General features: G+C 55.9%; 2 protein-coding genes across 18 annotated transcripts in view; one reads left to right on the top strand and one right to left on the bottom strand.

Annotated features, from left to right (window-relative positions):
* Positions 1 to 16154, bottom strand: part of WNK3 (WNK lysine deficient protein kinase 3) — a 68041-nt gene extending 51887 nt beyond the window's left edge. For 4 of the 17 annotated variants that reach the window (XR_006575501.1, XM_045000337.1, XM_045000352.1 and 1 more), the window contains exons 1-3: positions 12337 to 12485; positions 11670 to 11726; positions 9985 to 10113 (exon numbers count right to left, since the gene is read on the bottom strand). The gene's annotated coding sequence lies outside the window, so the exon portion shown is untranslated. Of the gene's footprint in view, positions 1 to 9984; positions 10114 to 11302; positions 11426 to 11669; positions 11727 to 12336; positions 12486 to 13979; positions 14064 to 14546; positions 14638 to 16136 lie in introns of those variants that run through there. The other 13 variants (XM_045000339.1, XM_045000345.1, XM_045000342.1 and 10 more) reach the window with 13 other exon arrangements.
* A 1058-nt stretch (positions 16155 to 17212) lies between these two features.
* Positions 17213 to 20764, top strand: TSR2 (TSR2 ribosome maturation factor). The gene is made up of 5 exons (XM_045000409.1): positions 17213 to 17342; positions 18858 to 18948; positions 19389 to 19480; positions 19673 to 19861; positions 20219 to 20764. The coding sequence occupies exons 1-5, from the start codon at positions 17262 to 17264 to the stop codon at positions 20303 to 20305; spliced, it is 540 nt and encodes a 179-aa protein (XP_044856344.1). The 5' UTR covers positions 17213 to 17261; the 3' UTR covers positions 20306 to 20764.
* The last annotated feature ends 193 nt before the right edge of the window (positions 20765 to 20957 follow it).

Here is a 20957-nt window from a genome sequence, read left to right as displayed (position 1 = left end):
CACTTCTGAAATGTCCCAGGACAGGGCACATGCTGACCAGATGCTGGCGACGTAGGAAAGGGCGGGAGGCACTACACTCCAACCGCTGAGCGCGGCACAGGCACCGACAGCACCGAGAAGCTGGGCACGGAGGCCCCTGCTGCACCAATTCCGCTATGTACACGGTGTGAAATTAAGAAAGAGGAAGCGTCGGATTGAAGATCAGGGAAGTCGGCTACCAGCAAGGGCTGGTTTGACGGTGGGAAAGCGCTCTCAGGGGACACGTAAGACTACTCAGATTGCAAAGTTTCATTCTGTGTTCATATAGCCTCTAGCCTAACAGGGCCCGCCAGGGGTTACTGCAATCCTTACTCATGTTACCGTACCACAAAAGTCAGCTTAATACGCCTTCCAGAATTCGTTACTGCCCCTCATAAGGACTCTGAATAGTCTCGACAGCCATGCAAGTGTCCGGTCTCTTTTCTGAACCTGGCTAAGTTCTCAGCCTCATCGCTTTCCTGTGGCAAGGAGTTCCACAGGCATTTGCTGCGTGAAAGAAGTCTTTTAGCCACCTTTCATGTCTCTTCTGGTGTTAGGACACAGGGGGAGCAGAAGCTCTATGCCTACCTTCCATATCCCAGTCATAATTTCATCTCCTTTTATCATGCTCCTTCCTATTCATAGACGAGAAGGCCAGAAGGAAAACCTGTCACCATCTAGTCTGATCTCCTGTACAACACAGGCCTCTGAACTTCCCCAGACTAATTCATGCTTGAACTACAGTAGATCTTTCAGAAAAACACCCCATCTTGAATTTACTATTGCCACCATGACCCTTGGAAAATCGTCCCAGTGGTTAATTACCCTCCCTGGTAAAAATTCATGTAGTAATGGCCAGCCCCCGGGCCAAAGAGCTTACAACCTGAACTGGAGAACCAGTCTGAATTCAATCAGGCGGAATTTCTGTGAAGACAAGTGCAAAGTACTACAAAGTAAATCCCCCACGCTCAGGCAGCGGTACTGCAGGAAAGGACCCGGGGCTTTCACTGGGTCATAAATTGAACTCGTGTTAACAGTGTGATGCAAACAAGACAAATGTCATCCTGGGATGTACGAAAAGGAGAGTCACACGGAAGCCACGGGAAGAAACTGTCCCACTCTACTCAGGCCTCGGCTGGAGTCCAGTGTCCAGTTTTGGGCACTGCACCTTAAGAGAGATGGGAATGAATTGGAGAGTCCAGAGGCGAGCAATAAAAATAATCAGCGGCTTAGAAAAGATGAGGCCAGGTAGAGAGCGCCGGGCGCGCTCAGCCCGGAGAGGCGAGGCGCAGAGGGCACAGAGCGCCGGGCGCGCTCGGCCCGGAGAGGCGAGGCGCAGAGGGCAGAGAGCGCCGGGCGCGCTCGGCCCGGAGAGGCGAGGCGCAGAGGGCACAGAGCGCCGGGCGCGCTCGGCCCGGAGAGGCGAGGCGCAGAGGGCACAGAGCGCCGGGCGCGCTCGGCCCGGAGAGGCGAGGCGCAGAGGGCACAGAGCGCCGGGCGCGCTCGGCCCGGAGAGGCGAGGCGCAGAGGGCACAGAGCGCCGGGCGCGCTCGGCCCGGAGAGGCGAGGCGCAGAGGGCACAGAGCGCCGGGCGCGCTCGGCCCGGAGAGGCGAGGCGCAGAGGGCACAGAGCGCCGGGCGCGCTCGGCCCGGAGAGGCGAGGCGCAGAGGGCACAGAGCGCCGGGCGCGCTCGGCCCGGAGAGGCGAGGCGCAGAGGGCACAGAGCGCCGGGCGCGCTCGGCCCGGAGAGGCGAGGCGCAGAGGGCACAGAGCGCCGGGCGCGCTCGGCCCGGAGAGGCGAGGCGCAGAGGGCACAGAGCGCCGGGCGCGCTCGGCCCGGAGAGGCGAGGCGCAGAGGGCACAGAGCGCCGGGCGCGCTCGGCCCGGAGAGGCGAGGCGCAGAGGGCACAGAGCGCCGGGCGCGCTCGGCCCGGAGAGGCGAGGCGCAGAGGGCACAGAGCGCCGGGCGCGCTCGGCCCGGAGAGGCGAGGCGCAGAGGGCAGAGAGCGCCGGGCGCGCTCGGCCCGGAGAGGCGAGGCGCAGAGGGCAGAGAGCGCCGGGCGCGCTCGGCCCGGAGAGGCGAGGCGCAGAGGGCAGAGAGCGCCGGGCGCGCTCGGCCCGGAGAGGCGAGGCGCAGAGGGCACAGAGCGCCGGGCGCGCTCGGCCCGGAGAGGCGTGGCGCAGAGGGCAGAGAGCGCCGGGCGCGCTCGGCCCGGAGAGGCGAGGTGCAGAGGGCAGAGAGCGCCGGGCGCGCTCGGCCCGGAGAGGCGAGGCGCAGAGGGCACAGAGCGCCGGGCGCGCTCGGCCCGGAGAGGCGTGGCGCAGAGGGCAGAGAGCGCCGGGCGCGCTCGGCCCGGAGAGGCGAGGTGCAGAGGGCAGAGAGCGCCGGGCGCGCTCGGCCCGGAGAGGCGAGGCGGAGAGGAGGGACGCAATACGGATCTTCAAAGATGCAGAATAAGAAAGGGGACAGCGATCAGAGTGCCCCATTTCCACGGCATCGTTTGCAGGCGGGAACATGGACTAAGGGACCAAACTAGGGTTTTTCATCATCTTCTATTTCTTTACAATCTGCAGCCGCCCCCACCCTCCTCTGCCTCAGGCCTCTTCTCTGCTGGGAAAATGCATCATGTTAGCAATCAGGGAACTGCAGGGTGCAGAGGACCAGCCGGCCTTTCTTTAAACATGGCTGCCCCCTAGGAACCCTGGCAGTGCAGGCTGGCAGGGACCTCGAGAGGTCAGCTGGCCAGTCCCCTGCACTGAGGCAGGACTAAGTGTTATCTAGCCTGTCCCTGACAGGGGTTTGTCCAACCTGCTCTTAACAACCTGCAGCGATGGAGGTTCCACCACCTCCGTAGGGAATTTGTTCCCATGTTTAGCTCCCCTGACAGTCAGGAAGTTTTTCCTAATGTCCAACCTAACCCTCCCTTGCTGCTATTTAAACCCATTGCTTCTTGTCCTGTCCTCAGCGGATAAGGAGAACAATTTATCACGCTCCTCTTTAAAACCACCTTCTATGTACTTAAAACCTGTCAACATGTCCCCCCTCAGCCGTCTCTTCTCCAGATTAAACAATATCCCTCCCCCCCCTTTTTTTTGAATCTGACCAGTCGGAGGTCACGTTTTCTAGACTCTCCTCCGGCCTGTCCCCAGCGTGTGCTCCCAAAGCAGGGTGCTCACAACCGGACACAGCACTGCAGCTGAGGTCTCATCAGTGCTGAGTAGAGTGGAAGAATTACATCGCGTGTCTTGCTTACAACACTCTTGCTAAAACAACCCAGAATGATGTTCGCTTTTTATTTTTGGCAACAGTATTATATAGTTGACTTATATTTAGCTTGTGGTCCACTATAACCCCCAGATCCTTTTCCACCGTACTCCTTCCTAGGCAGTCATTTCCCATTTTGTGTGTGCGCGAAGGCTTGTTCCTTCCTAAGTGGAGTACTTTGCACTTCTCCATATTGAATTTCATCCTACTTACTTCCGACCATTTCTGCAGTTTGTCAAGATCATTTCGAATTCTAACCCTGTCCTGCAAAGCACTTGCCACCTCTCCCGGCTTGGTATCGCCCGCACACTTTATCAGCGTACTCTCTTCGCCGTTATCCAAATCACACATGAAGATATTGAACAGAACCGGACCCAGGACAGATTTCCCTTGCCCACATTAAAGACAAAAGCCCTGGTACCTCACAGGGGGCTTTTTCTACTTCAGTGGATTTGCTCACACACCAACAGACTGAAAACGAGGAAATACGTCCAACGGGGAACTACGGAACCATGCAATGAAACAGAAGAGCACAAATTCCACAAAAGGGCTTGACTTCAAAGGGCCACCCCATTCCACCGGTGGCAACAACAACGAAATGCCAGCCGGGTGGTTTTCAACTTGTATTTTATTATTCACATGAAAGTAGTCCAGCTGAGATCAGGGTCTCATTGGGCCAGGAACTAGACCAACACATAAGAAGATTATCAACTCTTCAGAGCAGGGCACATTTGTACAGCTTCTCACACAACGGGGACCCTGGCTTCACTGGCCTTATGCCCCTACTGCAATATAATTGTTCACCGAGTCATAGATTATAAAGCCAGACATGACCACTGGGATCCCCTGCTTGGACCAGAATTCACGCCTGGTTGAACCAGAGCAGACCTTTGAGAAAAAAAACCACCCCATCTTCCTTCAAAACTGGCCGGTGATGGAGAACCCAGCACAGCCTTTGGGAAGGTGTTCTAGGCATCAATTCCCCGCCCTGTTAAAAATGTGAACCTTAAACTACGTCACAACCTCATCTTTCCTCTCTTAGCCCAATCCTCATACACAGAGTAGTGACCAAAAATAAATATAGCCGGGATATCACCTCCCTGAGGGAGGAGAAGATACACCACAGCACAGCGAGACAAGTGATCCAGAAAGCGCACCAGCCCACTTCATCTGGCTAGAAAGAGCCAAGGGAAGGGGGCCGAGGGGGGAGACGACAGCAGCACAGGAGTCATAGATTTTAAGACCACAATGCACTGCTACGATCATCTGCTCCGACCTCCCCTATAACTAAACTTGACAGAATTCCTGGGTTTTTTATTTGACGGATATCCTGGGTGTTCATTTTAAGCATTTTTTCCCTATATTTATCAATTTAAATTTTCACAGTTGCTGGAAATTAATGGGGGAGGGGCCAGACAATAATTATTTAATGACAGTAGATGTTGACATTCAAAAAGTCAACACTTGACAGCCATTAGAATGCAAACTGTCAACAACACCCGTCAAAATACATCAAGTAAATATCCTTAAATCAAAGTTCTCAAGCAGCGTTTGTCTTACTTTGCCTATCGGTACGTTTCGATTCCCAGCTTCCTGGGTGTGCGTGTGGCCAGAGAAATCGATGGCTAAGAACACTTCCTGATAAAAATCTAAGCCTTCCAAGACGACATATAGCATAGGCCATAGCAACTCATCCAGATCAGAGTGGGGTACTCGTGCTCTGACAAAAGCCGTGTGATCTATTGGGTAGGGGACAGGATCGGAGACTGCTACACCCAACCCAGGAGTACAGTACGGTGCTGGAGCCACTTCGCACCAGATATAGACTCCCATCTGGGAACAAAGATTGCAGGCCGTACTGGCAGGATAGGGGACTCTCCCTGGGAAGCTGTGACTCTGAAAAAGACTTGGGGGTCATGGTGGAGAATCAGCAGAACATGAGCTCCCAATGCGACACTGGGGCCGAAAAGGAAAATGTGATCCTGGGATGTATAAACAGGGGAATCTCGAGTAGCAACAGGGAGGTTCTATGACCTCTGGATTTGGCCCTGGTGCGAATCCTGTGTCCAGTTCCGGTGTCCACGATTCAAGACGGATGTTGGCAAATTGGGGAGGGTTCAGAGAAGAGTCGTGAAGATGATTCAAGAGGGAGACTCCAGGAACTGAATCTATTTAGTTTAACCAAGAGAAGACCCGACTGCAGTCTGAGTACCTCCACAGGGAAGAAATATTTAATAACGGGCTCTTCAATCTAGCACGCAAAGGTCTAACACAATCCAATGGCTGGAAGTTGAAGCTACACAAAGTCAGACTGGAGAGAAGGTGTGCATTGTTAACAGCGAGGGGACTTCACCATTGGAACAGATTACCAAGGCTAGAACACTGCATTCCACACACACAAGGCACAGCACCTCACAAGACCACCCTGCAGACAGGAACATCTGAAATATACTGAATGGAAAAGCAAAGCAAATGAAAGCCATTCTAGCAAACACTAGGCACAGGAACAAATACGTGGGGGCAGGAGAGAACACCACAAAAATGCAGGGAAGAAATTCTAATTACTCTGCACAGCGCTTCGAAATGCAACACGTTGTTATTACCAACCACCATGGCAAAACGGAACAGACGACAGGGAAAATGGGTTATCTGCCAAGGCCAACAATAAAAGACGGGGTTGAAAAAAGAACTAGCTGAGTTCGGGAAGACAGGTCCATCAATGGCTATTAGCCAAGATGGTCAGGGATGCAACCCCATGCTCTGAGTATCCCGAGCTTCTGAGCCAGAAGCTGGGAATGGGTGAGAGGGGATGGATCACTCGATGATTGCCATGTTCTGCTCATTCCCTCCGGCCATTGTCGAAGGACAGGACACTGGGCTAGATGGACCATTGTCTGACCCAGTCTGGCCGTTCTTGTGGTGCTGGAACGATACACGAACAGGGGTTGGCACAAACCACATCCTCAACTGCTTGGCCTTCAAGCCAAACCAAGCTGTACTGACCTCTCTCAGCGGTAAGTCCCTCAATTCAAAGACAAACAATCGCCGTTTGGATTTTACCAAGTTGGTCCTAGTCTTGCTTTGTCACTATTAATCCAAATATCCAGGAATCACAAGCGTGTGTTACACATGAGAGAACACCACCAGTCCTTTAAAAACCTGTCCTATCCTACAGCGATGAGTAAGTCCTCACAGTCAATATACCACATACCTCCATCAGTTAGATCCAAAGGACAAACTCAAGATAAGATGACTGATTGGATTTTTTTTTAAGCCATGCTCTAGTTCAAAAGGAATTATTATGGGGAAGTTCTCTGGCCTGTGTTATACAGGTGAGATGAGATGATCTTGGAACCAAGGAATCTACAAATTTACAAAGAGGTCGCCACTCAGAAGCAAAACAGTGACGAATCCAAGAATTCACATTGCAAATGAAAGTGCTGACTGATCCGACTTTGTGTTTAAAGAGCTAGCCCCAGATCCCTGAATCCTTTCCACGGTTGTACAATCAAAAGCCACGGAATGCATCAGCACAACAGGGTTTTGACTAGGAGCTGTCATTTCTGGCAAAGTCAAAAGGTTCTTACAGACTAAGCCATTTCCTTTCACTTTAAACAAACATTTCAGCCTGGATAAAGGCAGAGAGACATCGGCGCGCATTTGTTTCAACACCGCTCCTCAAAATGAGGTGCTTTTTGTAAGACAGAAATACATTGTGCGGGCACGTTTCTCAAATATGAACAGCAACGTTCACCAGTACTTGGGGGGACATTTCTCCACATAGGGGAAGTGGGGTCGAGATGTACTTTTTGTACACAGGTTGGGAATTGAAGCTAGACAAATTCTGACTGGGAACAAGCCGCTAATTTTGAACAATTAGAGGAATTAACCATTAGACCAATTTAACAAGGGGCATAGTGGAGTCTTCATCACTGACAATTTTTAAATCAAGATGGGTGCTTTTCTCAGAGATCTGCTCTTGTTTAGCCAGAAATTCATTCAAGGGAGTTCTCTGTCCTGGGTTACACAGGAGGTCTGGTGTGGGTGGTTATAGCTGCGTAAAGACACCTTACACTGGTCTCCCTCATTCCATTTCTTGGCTAGGAAGAAGCTACACCCTCTCAGTATCCTTGGGTATAGTTCAAGCAGGGTAAGGTGCATGTGTAAAAAAGACCGTATACATGCAGGAAGTTGTATTCACTCCCAGTTGGGGGATGTGGGGGAGGAGGGAGAGATGAAGCACAGAGAGATTAAGTGATTTGGCCAAAATAACAGAGCTCATCAGTGGCAGAAAGAGAACCCAGGCGTCCTGGCTCCCAGTGCTACTGACCTAAACACCGTACCATTATTATGATGAATTTGTACAGGGGCACTGCCTGGGGGCCCTAAGCATGGATCCAGATCCCATCTTGCTGAGCATTGTACAAACATATCATGAAAAGACCTAAATAACACAACCCCCCACCTCCAAGTTAGGGACAGAACCCAGGAGTCCTGGCTCCCGGCTCCCCCGTGCTCTAACCCATTAGAACGCACACCCACCCCAGAGCCAGGGATAGAACCCAGGAGTCCTGACTCCCAGCCTCTACCTTGCCGCTCTAACCATTAAAACCCACTCCCTTCACAGAGCCAGGGTAGAACCCAGGAGGCCAGGTCCTCTGCTCTAATTGACTAGATACCCACCCCAGAGTTAGGGATGGAACTCAGGTGTCACGGCTCCCTGACCTCCACCTCAACCCACTGGACCCACTCCCCTCCCAGAGCCAGGAGTAGAACCCAGGGGTCCCGACTCCCCACAACACTACTAAATCCCACCCACATTCTGAACCTTCCCTTCTTTAACAACAAGACTGAATCAATTTTCTGCAAAGGTTTTTTTCCCTTCTTTAGAAAACATGCCATGACCCAAATGATCCCCCCCCCCGGCAAAATCTAAAAAAGTTCACCAAGGACTTGGTCAAATCCTTCCTCTTAATTCCCCTTTACGTCCCCATGAGTATAATTACCAGTAACGCGACCATCACATTGGAAACCTCACCTTGCCAGCCCTTTCCAAGGGAACTTACCCGACGCTCCTCCCCCAGTCAACCCTGCCTGCTAGGAGATACAGGGGCTGTTTTCTGGACAGTCCAAAGCACCCCCACAGAACAACAAAAACGCCTGACTAGCAATTTCCCCTCCTCCGTTTCGAGATGTCTGAGCTTGTGATTAACAGAGCACTGATACAGCCAGCTACATGCAATGCAAATAACTTCTGCTTTCACTTTGAGGTCGAGCCATGTCTCGAGCAACATATCGCTCACCATCGCTTGGTAGAGCAGGGATCCAGAAGAGCCCATTGATCCTCTAGTGAGCCTGACTTCCTGTACAGCACAAGCCATGTTCACCCTGTCCCCGCGTCCTGTACCCGATCCCCATGGGAAACTACCGCTACAGATGGAAATGCAGGGAAAGAGGACGGTTGCTCCAGGCACCAGAGCGTCGAATACCGGGTCCAACTCCCTGCTCAGCCACAGCCTTCCCACCTAACTCCAGGTGAGCGGGTAAAGCCAGAGCCGCCTGCAGGTTTTGTACTGGTGTAACTATTAGACACAATGGTCCCAGGTCCCTGCCTGGGGCTGTGAACTGCTACCGTAAGGCACCTAATATAAAAGATACAACGCCCAGCACAGTGGGGTCCTGGTCAATCCCTGGGGTGCTGAGCTGCTACCATAATACATCTAATATATAAAATACAGCACCCAGCACAATAGAGTCCTGGTCCAGGACTTGGGCTCTCAGGCCCTACCATAATACACCTAATATATAGCTTACAGTAGCTAGCACAATGGGGTCTTGGGCCAGGACTGGGGCGCTGAGCTGCTACCGTAATACACCTAATATATAATGTACAGCACCCAACACAACGGGGTCCTGGTCCATGACTGGGGCTCTCAGTTACTACCACAATACATCTAATATATAGCACACACTACCCGTCTCTGGGACCCTGATGTGCTACCATAATATACCTAATATATCATGGACAGGGACCAACAAAATGGAGTCCTGGTCCAGGACTTGGGCTCTCAGGCTCTACTGTCATACACTTAACATATAATGTACAGCGCCAAGTGCAATGGGATCCTGGTCCAGGACTGAGACGCTGCGCTGATACCATAATACCTCTAATATATAATGGGCAGAACCTAGCATCATAGGGTCCTGGTGCAGGATGGGGGTTCTGAGCTGATACCGTAATACACCTAATAACAACATACAGCAACCAGCACAATGGAGGACAGAGGCCCTCAGGTAATACCATAATACACCTAATAAATAATGACAGGCTTGTCTACACACAACAGTTGTACTGGTTTAACTATAGTTCAAGCAGTACTACTCCTGCCCCTATGGCGGACGCGGTTATATCAGTACAAACGGGCGTTATGCCGCCACAACTCCTCCCAGGTGGGAAGGGACCAGTCGAAAGCATCTCTATCCCAGTAAAACAGCTTCCCTGTACTGGTATAACACTTACGCAATTGTGACACACACACCCAAAGCATCCAGATCAATATCCATTTATTTCTTTGCACTAATACATTTGTATTCCTGTATTCAAATTCTTTCCATCTTGGTCATCTGATATGTGGCTGTCACCCCTACTGGCGAAGCCAGTTTACCCAGACTCCCCACGGCACTGCAAAAATCACAATACCTTCCTGGCTTCCCGCTGCGTCTTTCCAAGGCCAGCGGCTACCAAGCAACTGAAATTCCAAGCCGTGGGAGATTTCGTCTTCACCAACGTGACCCAGATACCGACATCTGTGGAGTCCTGACCTCACCACTGGGAACGAGAAATAAAACGGGGGACCACAAGGATGGACTCAATCAGCAAAGCAGGCTTTTTTTACAGGACATGACTTGCACAACTTAAGGGACCAAAAAAAAAAAAAAAAGAACAACCCAAAAGCAAACACGTAAGACAAATATCACTGCGAGAATAGAGGCGAACGCCTGGCACTTTACATCTTTTATGCAGAAGCAAGAAACAGACAGATCAATTTCTTTTCTGCGGTACGACACAGCTTAATTGTAAAGCAAGCCTCGTTCCTACAAAACCCTGTCCCCTAAAAATCTAGCAGGGATCCCCTACACAAACCCTGGCTTGGGAGCCCAGTATAAATTACAAGAGGAAGGCACAGTTACAAAGAACGGTTCCAAGCAGCCATTCAGAAACTGGTATTTTGTTTCACAGATCAGCTGAGCAGGGAATTGCAATCCGCTTCCTTCACCCCCAAAATAAATCTACGTGAACGACAAACCCGAGCGAAAGGAAATTGTTTTTAAACAGGAAAACCCCACCTCCTCAGGTCAGATGAATCTGGGTTGCTATAAAAAAAATAATTTTTTTTTTAATTCCAAGGAGGTGGAGGAAGAAAGCTACCAACCCCCCACACAAAAGGTCTCACAAAAAGCTGCAGAACGAGGCGCAATAGGATACAGCCAGCGAAAGACAGAAACCACATTACAATAAATGAGGTGGGGGGGGAGTTAACTCTCCAGCCAGTGACTCCGTGGCAACGTTTAGAGGCAGGGGTTAGAAAATTGAAGCAAAAAGTCTTCCCCTCCCTCCCCACCAGCATAAGAGTAACACCGGATTTCCACAGGCATCTCCCGGCAAATAACGCACCTACACACACCATCAATAAATACACCTGTTTCCCCAACACACGCTGAATAAGTATCCTTCACCTATAGCGCGCACACACTATGCACACTAATGAATCATCCTGAAAACACATCCCACCCACCCCAGCTCACAAATGGAGACCCATAAAGCCGCCGCCGCCACCCCCACCCCAAATCCCTGGCTGTATCCCTTTAGCCCCAATTTCTAACCACGTTCAGCAGAAAGAGAAGCATTGCAGACAGCATGCAATCCCATGCACAATGCACCCCCCCCCCGACTACACACACACACACACACCCCTCCTCCCCTTTCCCTCACGAATCCCCCCCACCCCTCCTCCTACCAAGATTGCAGGACTTCAATTACATCCTTAAGGGGGTGGACTGCTCCATCCCTCCATCTGTGTACCCACGCTGCCCCCAACAAGGCAGCCAAAGGAGGGGCAGTGCATCTGGGGAGAAGACCCCCACCCACCCACCCACACAGACACACTCTTCCTCCCGAGGAAGAACTTCCGGGGGACAGCAAAACCAGTCTGCCAAGCAGGTGAAGAAGCAATTCTTTCTCCTCCACCCTCTGTCTGGGCTGTGCTATTGGCAGCAGAGCCTCTGCCACAGAGGAAGGAGTTTGTAGGTGGGGTGGACCATCTGCCCCAGCCCAGGGGGAGAAGGATGGAAATGGGGAGGGGGGGGGAGATAAAGGCAGATTACCCGGATGTCTCCTCCCTCGGGGAGAATTGGGCTGAGATACCTCAGCGGTGTCAAACTCTGCAAAGTTAAGAGAGAATCTGTCAATAGCCACTTTTCCCCGGCTGCATTTAACTCAGCCCGCTAATGCTTTACTGGCATGGCGAGCTGCCAAAGTGTGAGAGGCGCATACACACACACACACACAGGATTCCCAGACCCTTGCTAGCCACGCACACAACACCCCGTAGGCTCACACTCACACACACAACCTGATTTAGTGCACATCTCCGCTACATGATTGATACCGGTACTGAGGGAGAGTCTAAGAGCCAGGGTTGTGCGAGGCACTGTGCACACATGGAAAAAAAGATGTACGGTGTGCCATCCCCTCCCAGATGTGGGAAAAAGAACCCAGGAGTCCTGGGTCCCAGACCACCCACCCCTGCTCTAACCACTAGACCCCACTCCCCTCCCAGAGCAGAGGATGGAACCCAGGAGTCCTGGTTCCCAGTCGTCCCCCCTGCTCTAACCACTAGACCCCACTCCCCTCCCAGAGCAGAGGATGGAACCCAGGAGTTCTAAATTCCCAGGGTCTCCCTACTGTTCTGACCATCAGCTACTATGCCCCGGGGAACACCCTGCCACTCGCAACCCTACACCCCTCGCTCCTGTTGTTCCCACAACCTACACCCCATCACCACTGCCACGGACTCATGGTCCTGAAGACTGCACGGTCCATCATATTGATTCCTGCATACGTGGAGCTGGGGGGCAGTTCTCTTCATTCACCCCCTCCAAATAATTGCCCCAGCTTCTGACCCTGCACCCAATCCTCCCCAGACACATGCACCCCCACTTCTTCCTTCCCCATCCCCTCACTGCACCCCAATTCCCTCCCAGGCCTCTTCCCATCCCAATTACCCCCTCCCTCCATTTATCCCACTCCCTCCCTTTATTCCACTCTCTCCTCTCCCACATACCCCATTCCCCTTCCTTACTCACCCTAAATCCCCCATGTCCCCCCATTCACCCTCTTCCATAGGCCTTATTTCCCCTCCCCCATTTACCCCATTCCCTTCTGCATGTGACCCCGTTTACCCCTTCCCCCCACTTACCCACCTTTCCCGGTACCCCATGCCGCCACTGTCACCCACTCACCCCTCCCCCCTCCATCCTCTTTCCCCCTTCCCCTCAGCCACTGACCCCCACCACTTTCCCCATTCACCCCTCACCCCTCCATCCTCTTCCCCCCACTCACCCCAACGCCTTTCCCCATTCACCCCCTCCCCATCCTCTTCCCCCCCTCACCCCAACGCCTTTCCCCATTCACCCCCTCCCCATCCTCTTCCCCCCCACTCCCACCCTCCCCCATCCTCTTCCCCCCCACTACCCCTCCCCCTTCCCCCATTCTCCCCTCCCCCCTCCATCCTCTTCCCCCCCACTCACCCCAACGCCTTTCCCCATCCACCCCCTCCCCATCCTCTTCCCCCCCACTCACCCCCTCCCCCATCCTCGTCCCCCCCACTCCCCCATCCCCATTAATCCCCTCCCCCCTCCATCCTCTTCCCCCCCACTCTCCCCTACGCCTTTCCCCATCCACCCCCTCCCCATCCTCTTCCCCCCCACTCACCCCAACGCCTTTCCCCATTCACCCCCTCCCCATGCTCTTCCCCCCCCACTCACACCAACGCCTTTCCCCATTCACCCCCTCCCCATCCTCTTCCCCCCCACTCACACCAACGCCTTTCCCCATCCACCCCCTCCCCATCCTCTTCCCCCCACTCACCCCAACGCCTTTCCCCATTCACCCCCTCCCCATCCTCTTCCCCCCCACTCACCCCCTCCCCGTCCTCTTCCCCACCACTCCCCCTCCCCCATCCCCATTAATCCCCTCCCCCTCCATCCTCTTCCCCCCCACTCACCCCAACGCCTTTCCCCATTCACCCCTCCCCATCCTCTTCCCCCCCACTCACCCCTCCCCATCCTCTTCCCCCCCACTCCCCCCCTCCCCCATCCTCTTTCCCCCCACTCACCCCAACCCCTTTCCCCATTAATCCCCTCCCCCCTCCATCCTCTTCCCCCCCACTCACCCCAACCCCTTTCCCCATCCACCCCCTCCCCATCCTCTTCCCCCCACTCACCCCCTCCCCCATCCTCTTTCCCCCCCTCACCCCCACCCCTTTCCCCATTCACCCCCTCCCCATCCTCTTCCCCCCCACTCACCCCCACCCCTTTCGCCATTCACCCCCCTCCCCCACTCACCCCCACCCTTTCCCCCACAGGCAGGGGAGGGGCGAAGGGAGGGGGAGAGGGGGAAGGCGCGAGACGCACCGTCTCCGGCACGAGGTGCCCCTGGGCAGGGGAGGGGGGAGCGGGCGCGTGATCCCCGAGCTGTTGCGAGATCGAGACTCATTGGTCCGGCCGCGGATCCCCCCCTCTCCAACCGTCTGAGCGCAAAGCCTCATGGGAGTCGTAGTCTTCCATGGACTCTGTAGGGGAGGGGGCTCAGGGACTCGCTTCAGGCAGCCATTTTGCCAGCCCTGTGAAATATGGGGGAGGGGCCCCTTACACCCCAGGGGCCCCCCACACCCCCAGGGCCTGTTACTGCATCTGCCGTGCCGTCCCCTTTCCACGCAGCGCCACCGTAAGGGGAGAGGGGCACAACAAGCCAACTCATGCCAAGGGGACAGACCAAGATGGCCGCCGGGCTCCCCATGCAGCATGGCTGCCAACCAACATGGCCACCTGGTTCAGCCACCCCAACCCACCAGCATGGCCATATTTGCTCCACACCCAACATGGCTGCCAGGCTCAGCCAACCCACCGGCATGACTAATTGACTCCCCACCCAACATGGCTGACAACCAACATGGCCTGAGCGGCCAATTCACTGCTCACCCAACATGGCTGCCAACTGACACGGCTTCTCAGAGTGCCCAAACCACAAGCCCAACCAACATGGCCTCTTGGTTCAGACAACCCAGTCGCAGTCATCCACTAATTCATTCACTCCCATCTCATCCTCCACGTGGCTTTATGGAGAGACCACGTATGGCCAATTCACTCCTCACCCAACATGGCTGACAACCAACATGGCTTCCACAAGCAGCCAACCTACCAGCATGGCCAATTTTCTCCCTATCCAAGAGGGATCTTGAGAGCCCAGTCCAGCCCCCTGGTGCTGATCAAGGACTAAGTAAACCTAGACCGTTCCTTGACAGGTCTTTGCCCAACTACGTGGATTCCACAACCCGCCTTGGGAGCCATTTCCAGCGCTTAGCTCCCCTTCAAGTTAGAATTTTTTTCTTGATCTCTAGCCTCAATCTCCCTTTCTCCAGATGAAGCCCCTTACTTCTGTCGTCAGCAGACATGGAGACAAGGCCTCTCCAAAACAGCCCTTCGCAGATTTAAACCCTGTTATCGGGTCTCTCCCGCCGCTTCAGGCTTCTGCTCTGCAGACTAAACAAGCCCAGTTTCTAACCTAGCCAGGTACTCCACATTTTGTACTCATGCGTGTGAGTTTTCCATGCTAAGTGAATTTTTTTGCACTTCTCTTCACCGACTCTCCTCTTGCGGAGCGCAGACGATTCTCCAATTTGGTGAGGTCGTCTTGAATTCAAATCCTGTCCTCTAGAGCGCTGGCAACCTACCCCAGCCTGATGTCACCTGCACATTTGACAAGCCTGCTCTCTACTCCCTTCTCAAAGTCATTCATGATAGTGTTGAACAGCACCAGGCCCAGGACTGAACCCTGCAGGACCCCACTAGAGACGCCCTCCCCGTTTGGCAGCTAATCCTTGATAATGACACTTCCAGGACAGTCTTTCCACCGGTTACGCACGTCAGGCCCATGTCTCACTAGTCAGCTCCGTTCTCTGCCCTGGGGGCTAAGTTGAAGGGCATCCCGGGATGTGCTACGCCCTGGCCTTTACAGGGTCCGTACACTTTCCCCAAGAGCTGGCTACGTGATTTCTCCCCATGTGCTCTCAAGCATCAGACAGAGGCTGTATCGGCTGAAGCAACTGCCCCACTAGTCCAGCTTGGATCTCTCTGGTTCCGAGTTCCAGTGTGTGTCACAAAGTTCCCACACCACTTCCCTGATGAAAGACTGTCTCTTCCAGTCCGCCACACTGACTCCAGTCTGGGCTTTAGGGTCCGACTCAGCCAGCTAGAGGAGTGCTACCAGATTTCTCCTAAGGAGAAAGGCCGGGCTGATGGGGGTGGGGGGGAAGCAGGGGACAATTGTACAGGGTTCCTGGACTCAGGGGTTGCCCCAAAATGTCTGTAACTGGTGTGAAATTACAGGGCAGAGCCCCAACAAACATGATGTACCAGAGGCCCAAATTTCTCTCCCTGACTCCAGCCCCACACACTCACCCTCCACCCTGCTGCCCCCACTCCCAGCTCCAAGCTCTCCCCCAGGCAGGCGATCACCACCCCACCAGGAGCCAGGCAGGTCTGGGAGCTCCAGACCCCCCTCCTCCTCACCTGTGTCTCTGCTGCCCCAGGAAGCACTGAAAGTTCAGAGTCTTCTGATGCCCCCTGGCTCTGCTTTGCCACTAGGAATTGTGGGTGCTCACCGGAAGGACTGCAAAGATGGGGGGGGGGGGTTAAAGCAGGTGCATGGGGTCACAGCACCACTCAGATTTGGTCTGGACACCCCCTGTAATTGGGCCAAATGGGAGGGGTGTCCAGGACAAATTTCCAGTTCCAGACAGAGGCCAAGATAGAGGTGGGTGTATGGGGGAGTCCCCTGCCTCCCTCTCATTGCATCCCTGCCTAGGTGATATCCATCCCAATTGTGTCTTGCTTTCCGGCCATCCCCAGAGTAGGACTCAACCCAGTGGGGAGCAATAGAAAGTGGGTGGAGATCACCCATTCTTCCAACACTGGTATCCCACAGCATCCAGTGTCGTCCCTTTGTGGAACGGTAGCCATGTCTCCGGGGCCTTGCAGGCCCTGCAAAGGAGAAACCAGAACTGTGGCATAGGCTGTGTGACGTGTGTCATTGACCCAGACACACCAAGCCTGGGACAGAGAGGGGTCAAACAGCATGGAAGGTGAACCCTCTGGAATAGCCACCCTTGTACCAGTGCCCATTTCCCAGGGAGCAATTCTGCCGAGACCACCTGTCATCCCGACCAGTGCAAAACCCAAGCGAACAGACCCTGGAGAGCCATAGTGAGGAAGACGCAGATTTTGTTACGATTCCAGTTAGAACCATCCGTCGTCCATCATCATTTGCATCATGGTAACATCTACAAACCTCATGCGAGATCAGGGACCCCCGTTGTGCCGGGCGCTGCACGGCCCCACACTCCCCCCGACTGAGATGTGGGCACTGAATCGGGGAAAGGGGGAGTCCCCGGAAGGATCCAGGAGATGATCTAGCCTGAGCCCCTCGCTGCAGTGTTTGCAACCCAGGGCAGCGCCCCACGGGAGCCCGGCGGGGCGGGGTTGATCTCCGGCCCCGGGGCGGGAGAGCCGGACTCGAACCCGCCGCCCGAGCGCGGAGTCACCGATCGATCGACGAGCCCGGCGTGCGATTGTTGACGGCGGGGAATCGATGCTCTCCGCGCTCGGTTCCTGCCGCCCGCGCTGGCGCCCCCTGTCATGGCGGCGCCCAGGGAGGAGACACGTGGCCTGTTCGGCCAGGGGGTCCGGGCGGTGCTGGGCAGCTGGGCCGCGCTGCAGGTGAGAGCGGGGGGCGGGGGGGAGCGGTGCGATCCCCCGCAGCTAGGGGGCGGGGCGGGGCGGCAGGGTCCCCTATAGAAACACGCAGAAAGGGCCAGGCCCTCTATAGACCCCCAGCAGAACCTATATAAATATGCAAAAAGGGCCAGGCCCCGTATAGACCCCCCCCGCGACCCTATAGAAACACACAGAACGGGCCAGGCCCCCATAAATCCTCCCAGACCCTATAGAAACACGCAGTAAGGGCCAGTCCCTCTATAGACCCCCAGCAGAACCTATATAAATATGCAAAAAGGGCCAGGCCCCGTATAGACCCCCCACGCGACCCTATAGAAACACACAGAACGGGCCAGTCCCCCTATAGACCCCCACCAGAACCTATAGAAACACGCAGAAAGGGCCAGTCCCTCTATAGACCCCTAGCAGAATCTATAGAAATATGCAAAAAGGGCCAGGCCCCGTATAGACCCCCCCACCCTATAGAAATATGCAGAAAGGGCCAGGCCCCCATAAATCCTCCCAGACCCTATAGAAACACACAGAAAGGGCCAGTCCCCCTATTGACCCCCACCAGAACCTATAGAAATATGCAGAAAGGGTCAGGCCCCATATAGACGCCCCCGACCCTATAGAAACACACAGAAAGGGCAAGCCCCCCCAAACCCTCCATACCCTATAGAAACACACAGAAGGAAAAAGACCCCCTATAGATTAATGTGATCCTATAGAAACACACAGAAGGGGCAAGGTCCCCTATAAACCCTCCTGCACCCTATAGAAAGATGCAGAAAGGGCCAGGGGCTCTCCATACTCTATAGAAGGAGAGAGAGACAAGGAAGTTCTTCTTCACGCAGCCACAATCAGCCTGTGGAACTCCCTGCCTGAGGAGGCTGTGAAGGCCGGGACTAGAACAGGGTTTAAAAGGGAACTGGACACAGGCATGGAGGTTAAGTCCGTTAATGGCTAGTAGCCAGGCTGGGTGAGGAATGGGGTCCCTGGCCCCCGTTTGTCAGAGGGTGGAGATGGACGGCAGGAGGAAGATCACTTGATCATCACCTGTTGGGTTCACTCCCTCTGGGGCACCTGGCACTGGCCACTGTCGGCGGACAGATACTGGGCTAGATGGACCTTTGGTCTGACCCGGTACGGCCATTCTTATGAGACGGCAAGGTCACCACAGAAACACTGCCAGGCTCTATAGAAAAACAGAGAAGGGGGAAGGCCCCCTATGGACACCCCCTCCAGAAAGAGAGGTCTCAAGGGCCCCTGTAGAAAACCCCATCCCTACAGACACACACTGCAAAGGTGAGGTCCCCTATAGGAATTCGCCCTCCCTGTCTCTATAGGAACACGGGGGTGTGTGGAGGCCCCCCCTAATCCCCTGCCACAGAAACATGGCAAGGTCCCGTCTAGAACGGCCGGTGTGCCGGAGCCGAGCGATCCCGCGCCCTGCCTGCCCCCCCGTTCGCAGGCCTGGGGCGAGGCGTGACGTCATCTCTTCTGTCCCTGGCGCAGATCGCGGTGGAACATGGCTTCGGCGGCGCCCACGGTCGGGAGAAGGCCGAGTGGATGGTGGGCGCGGTGGAGCAGTATTTCCACAGCAACGGTGAGACCCACCGACGGGGCCTTCCCGCCGGCAGCACCTCAGGGCCCAGCTCCTCATGGCTGAGCAGCGCCCGGCACAACTGCGCCCCCGAGATCACAGGGGGTCTGTGCCACGTCTGCCGCAAATGGGATCCCAGTCTTGGTTGGGGGAGGGGAGGATTTAGTGGGTGAGAGCAGGGGGCTGGGAGCCAGGACTCCTGGGTTCTCTCTCAGGCTCTGGGAGGGAAATGGGGGCTGGTGGGTCAGAGCAGGGGGTCTGGGAGCCAGGACACCTGGGTTCTCTCTGGCTCTGGGAGGGGAGTGGGGTCTAGTGGTTAGAACGGTGGGGTGGGCGGGGGCTTGGAGTCTGCCCCCGATCCCAGAGTCCTTCACTCCTTTTCCAGGCTAGAGGGTCCCGAAAGTCCCCCCTCCCCCCAGCTCTGAGCCTCCTTCTCTCTGCAGCGGCCCTGGAGCCGGATGAGGTGGAGGATTTCCTCGCTGAGGTGCTGAACAACGAATTCGACACCATCATTGAGGATGGCAGCTTGGCTGAGGTATCCTGGCCGTGTGTCCTAGCCCCTGTAGCCATGGCAAGAGGCGACTCCACCCATCGCTCAACCCTGCCCCAGGGGACCCTGGGAGGGAGGGCAGAGCATGTGGGGGGTCACCCTGGCCTGGAGGATTCTTGGAAGGAGGAGGGACACCCCCTGGCCTTTGATCCCATCTCTTCCCCCCGCCCCTGCCAGGTGAGCCAGCAGCTCCAGTCGCTCTTCGCTCGCTGCCAGCGTGGCGAGGGGCCGGCCCTGACGGAAGCCATCGCCCGGCTCACACGGCGGCAGCAGGAGGTGGGCAGGGCAGCCACCCAGGCCCGACTCGCTGAGGGGACCAGCAGCGAGGAGGAGGAGGAGGAGGAAGAAGAGGAGAGGCCGGAGGAGGTACCAGCTGCGGGGCCCGGAGCAGGGCCAGCTCCACCATGGGGGGGCAGGGGCAGGAACCCCCCCCACCATCCGCCCTGGAGCAGCTGGGATGGGAGCCAGGATATGTGACTGGCAGAGCCCGTGGGGCTGATTGGAGGGGGGGGAATTGGGGATGGCAGAGCCCGTGGGGCTGATTGGAGGGGGGGGAATTGGGGCTGGCAGAGTCTGTGGGGCTGATCGGGGGGGGGGGGGGATCGGGGCTGGCAGAGCCCGTGGGGCTGATCGGGGGGGGTGGAGGTGGGGGCTGGTTGGGCTCAGTCTTGGGGGGCACTTTAGGGGGATCCCAGCTCTGACTCCTGCACCCCGTCCCTGCAGGTGATGGACTGCAGCAGCCCCGGGCCCCCCCCGGACCCTCCCCCGGCAGAGGACGGCTGGACAGTCGTACGGAAGAAAAAGAAATGAGGGGGGGCCCCCCCCCCATGGCACGAGGGGGCTTCGTGGCAGGGGAATAAACCTGGTGTAGCCACAATGTGTTGCTATGGCAACAGTTGGGGGGGAATCCCCGGAGCGGAGGAGAGTGTTAGACTGGTGGGGGGGAGAAGCCAGCGCCTCCCAGAGGGGATGTGCCCCATTCCCTGCCCCCCCTGAGCCAGCCAGTCCCCGCCCTAGGGCCGGATGGGAGGGGACACCCCCCCCATTCCCTGCCCCGAGCCAGCCAGTCCCTGCCCTAGGGCCGGATGGGAGGGGACACCCCCCCCATTCCCTGCCCCCCTGAGCCAGCCAGTCCCCGCCCTAGGGCCGGATGGGAGGGGACACCCCCCCATTCCCTGCCCCCCTGAGCCAGCCAGTCCCCGCCCTAGGGCCGGATGGGAGGGGACACCCCCCATTCCCTGCCCCCCTGAGCCAGCCAGTCCCCGCCCTAGGGCCGGATGGGCGGGGACACCCCCCCATTCCCTGCCCCCCTGAGCCAGCCAGTCCCTGCCCTAGGGCCGGATGGGAGGGGACACCCCCCCATTCCCTGCCCCCCTGAGCCAGCCAGTCCCCGCCCTAGGGCCGGATGGGAGGCGACACCCCCCCATTCCCTGCCCCCCTGAGCCAGCCAGTCCCCGCCCTA

This window comes from Mauremys mutica, unplaced genomic scaffold (assembly GCF_020497125.1).
Source record: "Mauremys mutica isolate MM-2020 ecotype Southern unplaced genomic scaffold, ASM2049712v1 000298F_np12_obj, whole genome shotgun sequence".
NCBI classification, from domain to species: domain Eukaryota; kingdom Metazoa; phylum Chordata; order Testudines; family Geoemydidae; genus Mauremys; species Mauremys mutica.
Note: the sequence above shows the minus strand (reverse complement) of the source record. Positions and strands in the feature narration are given on the sequence as shown.

Coding starts and splice junctions, on each gene's coding strand:
- TSR2 (XM_045000409.1), top strand. CDS start 17,262: ATGGCGGCGCCCAGGGAGGAGACACGTGGCCTGTTCGGCCAGGGGGTC. Junction 18,949..19,388: donor GCAGTATTTCCACAGCAACG/GTGAGACCCACC, acceptor TTCTCTCTGCAG/CGGCCCTGGAGCCGGATGAG. Junction 19,481..19,672: donor AGGATGGCAGCTTGGCTGAG/GTATCCTGGCCG, acceptor CGCCCCTGCCAG/GTGAGCCAGCAGCTCCAGTC.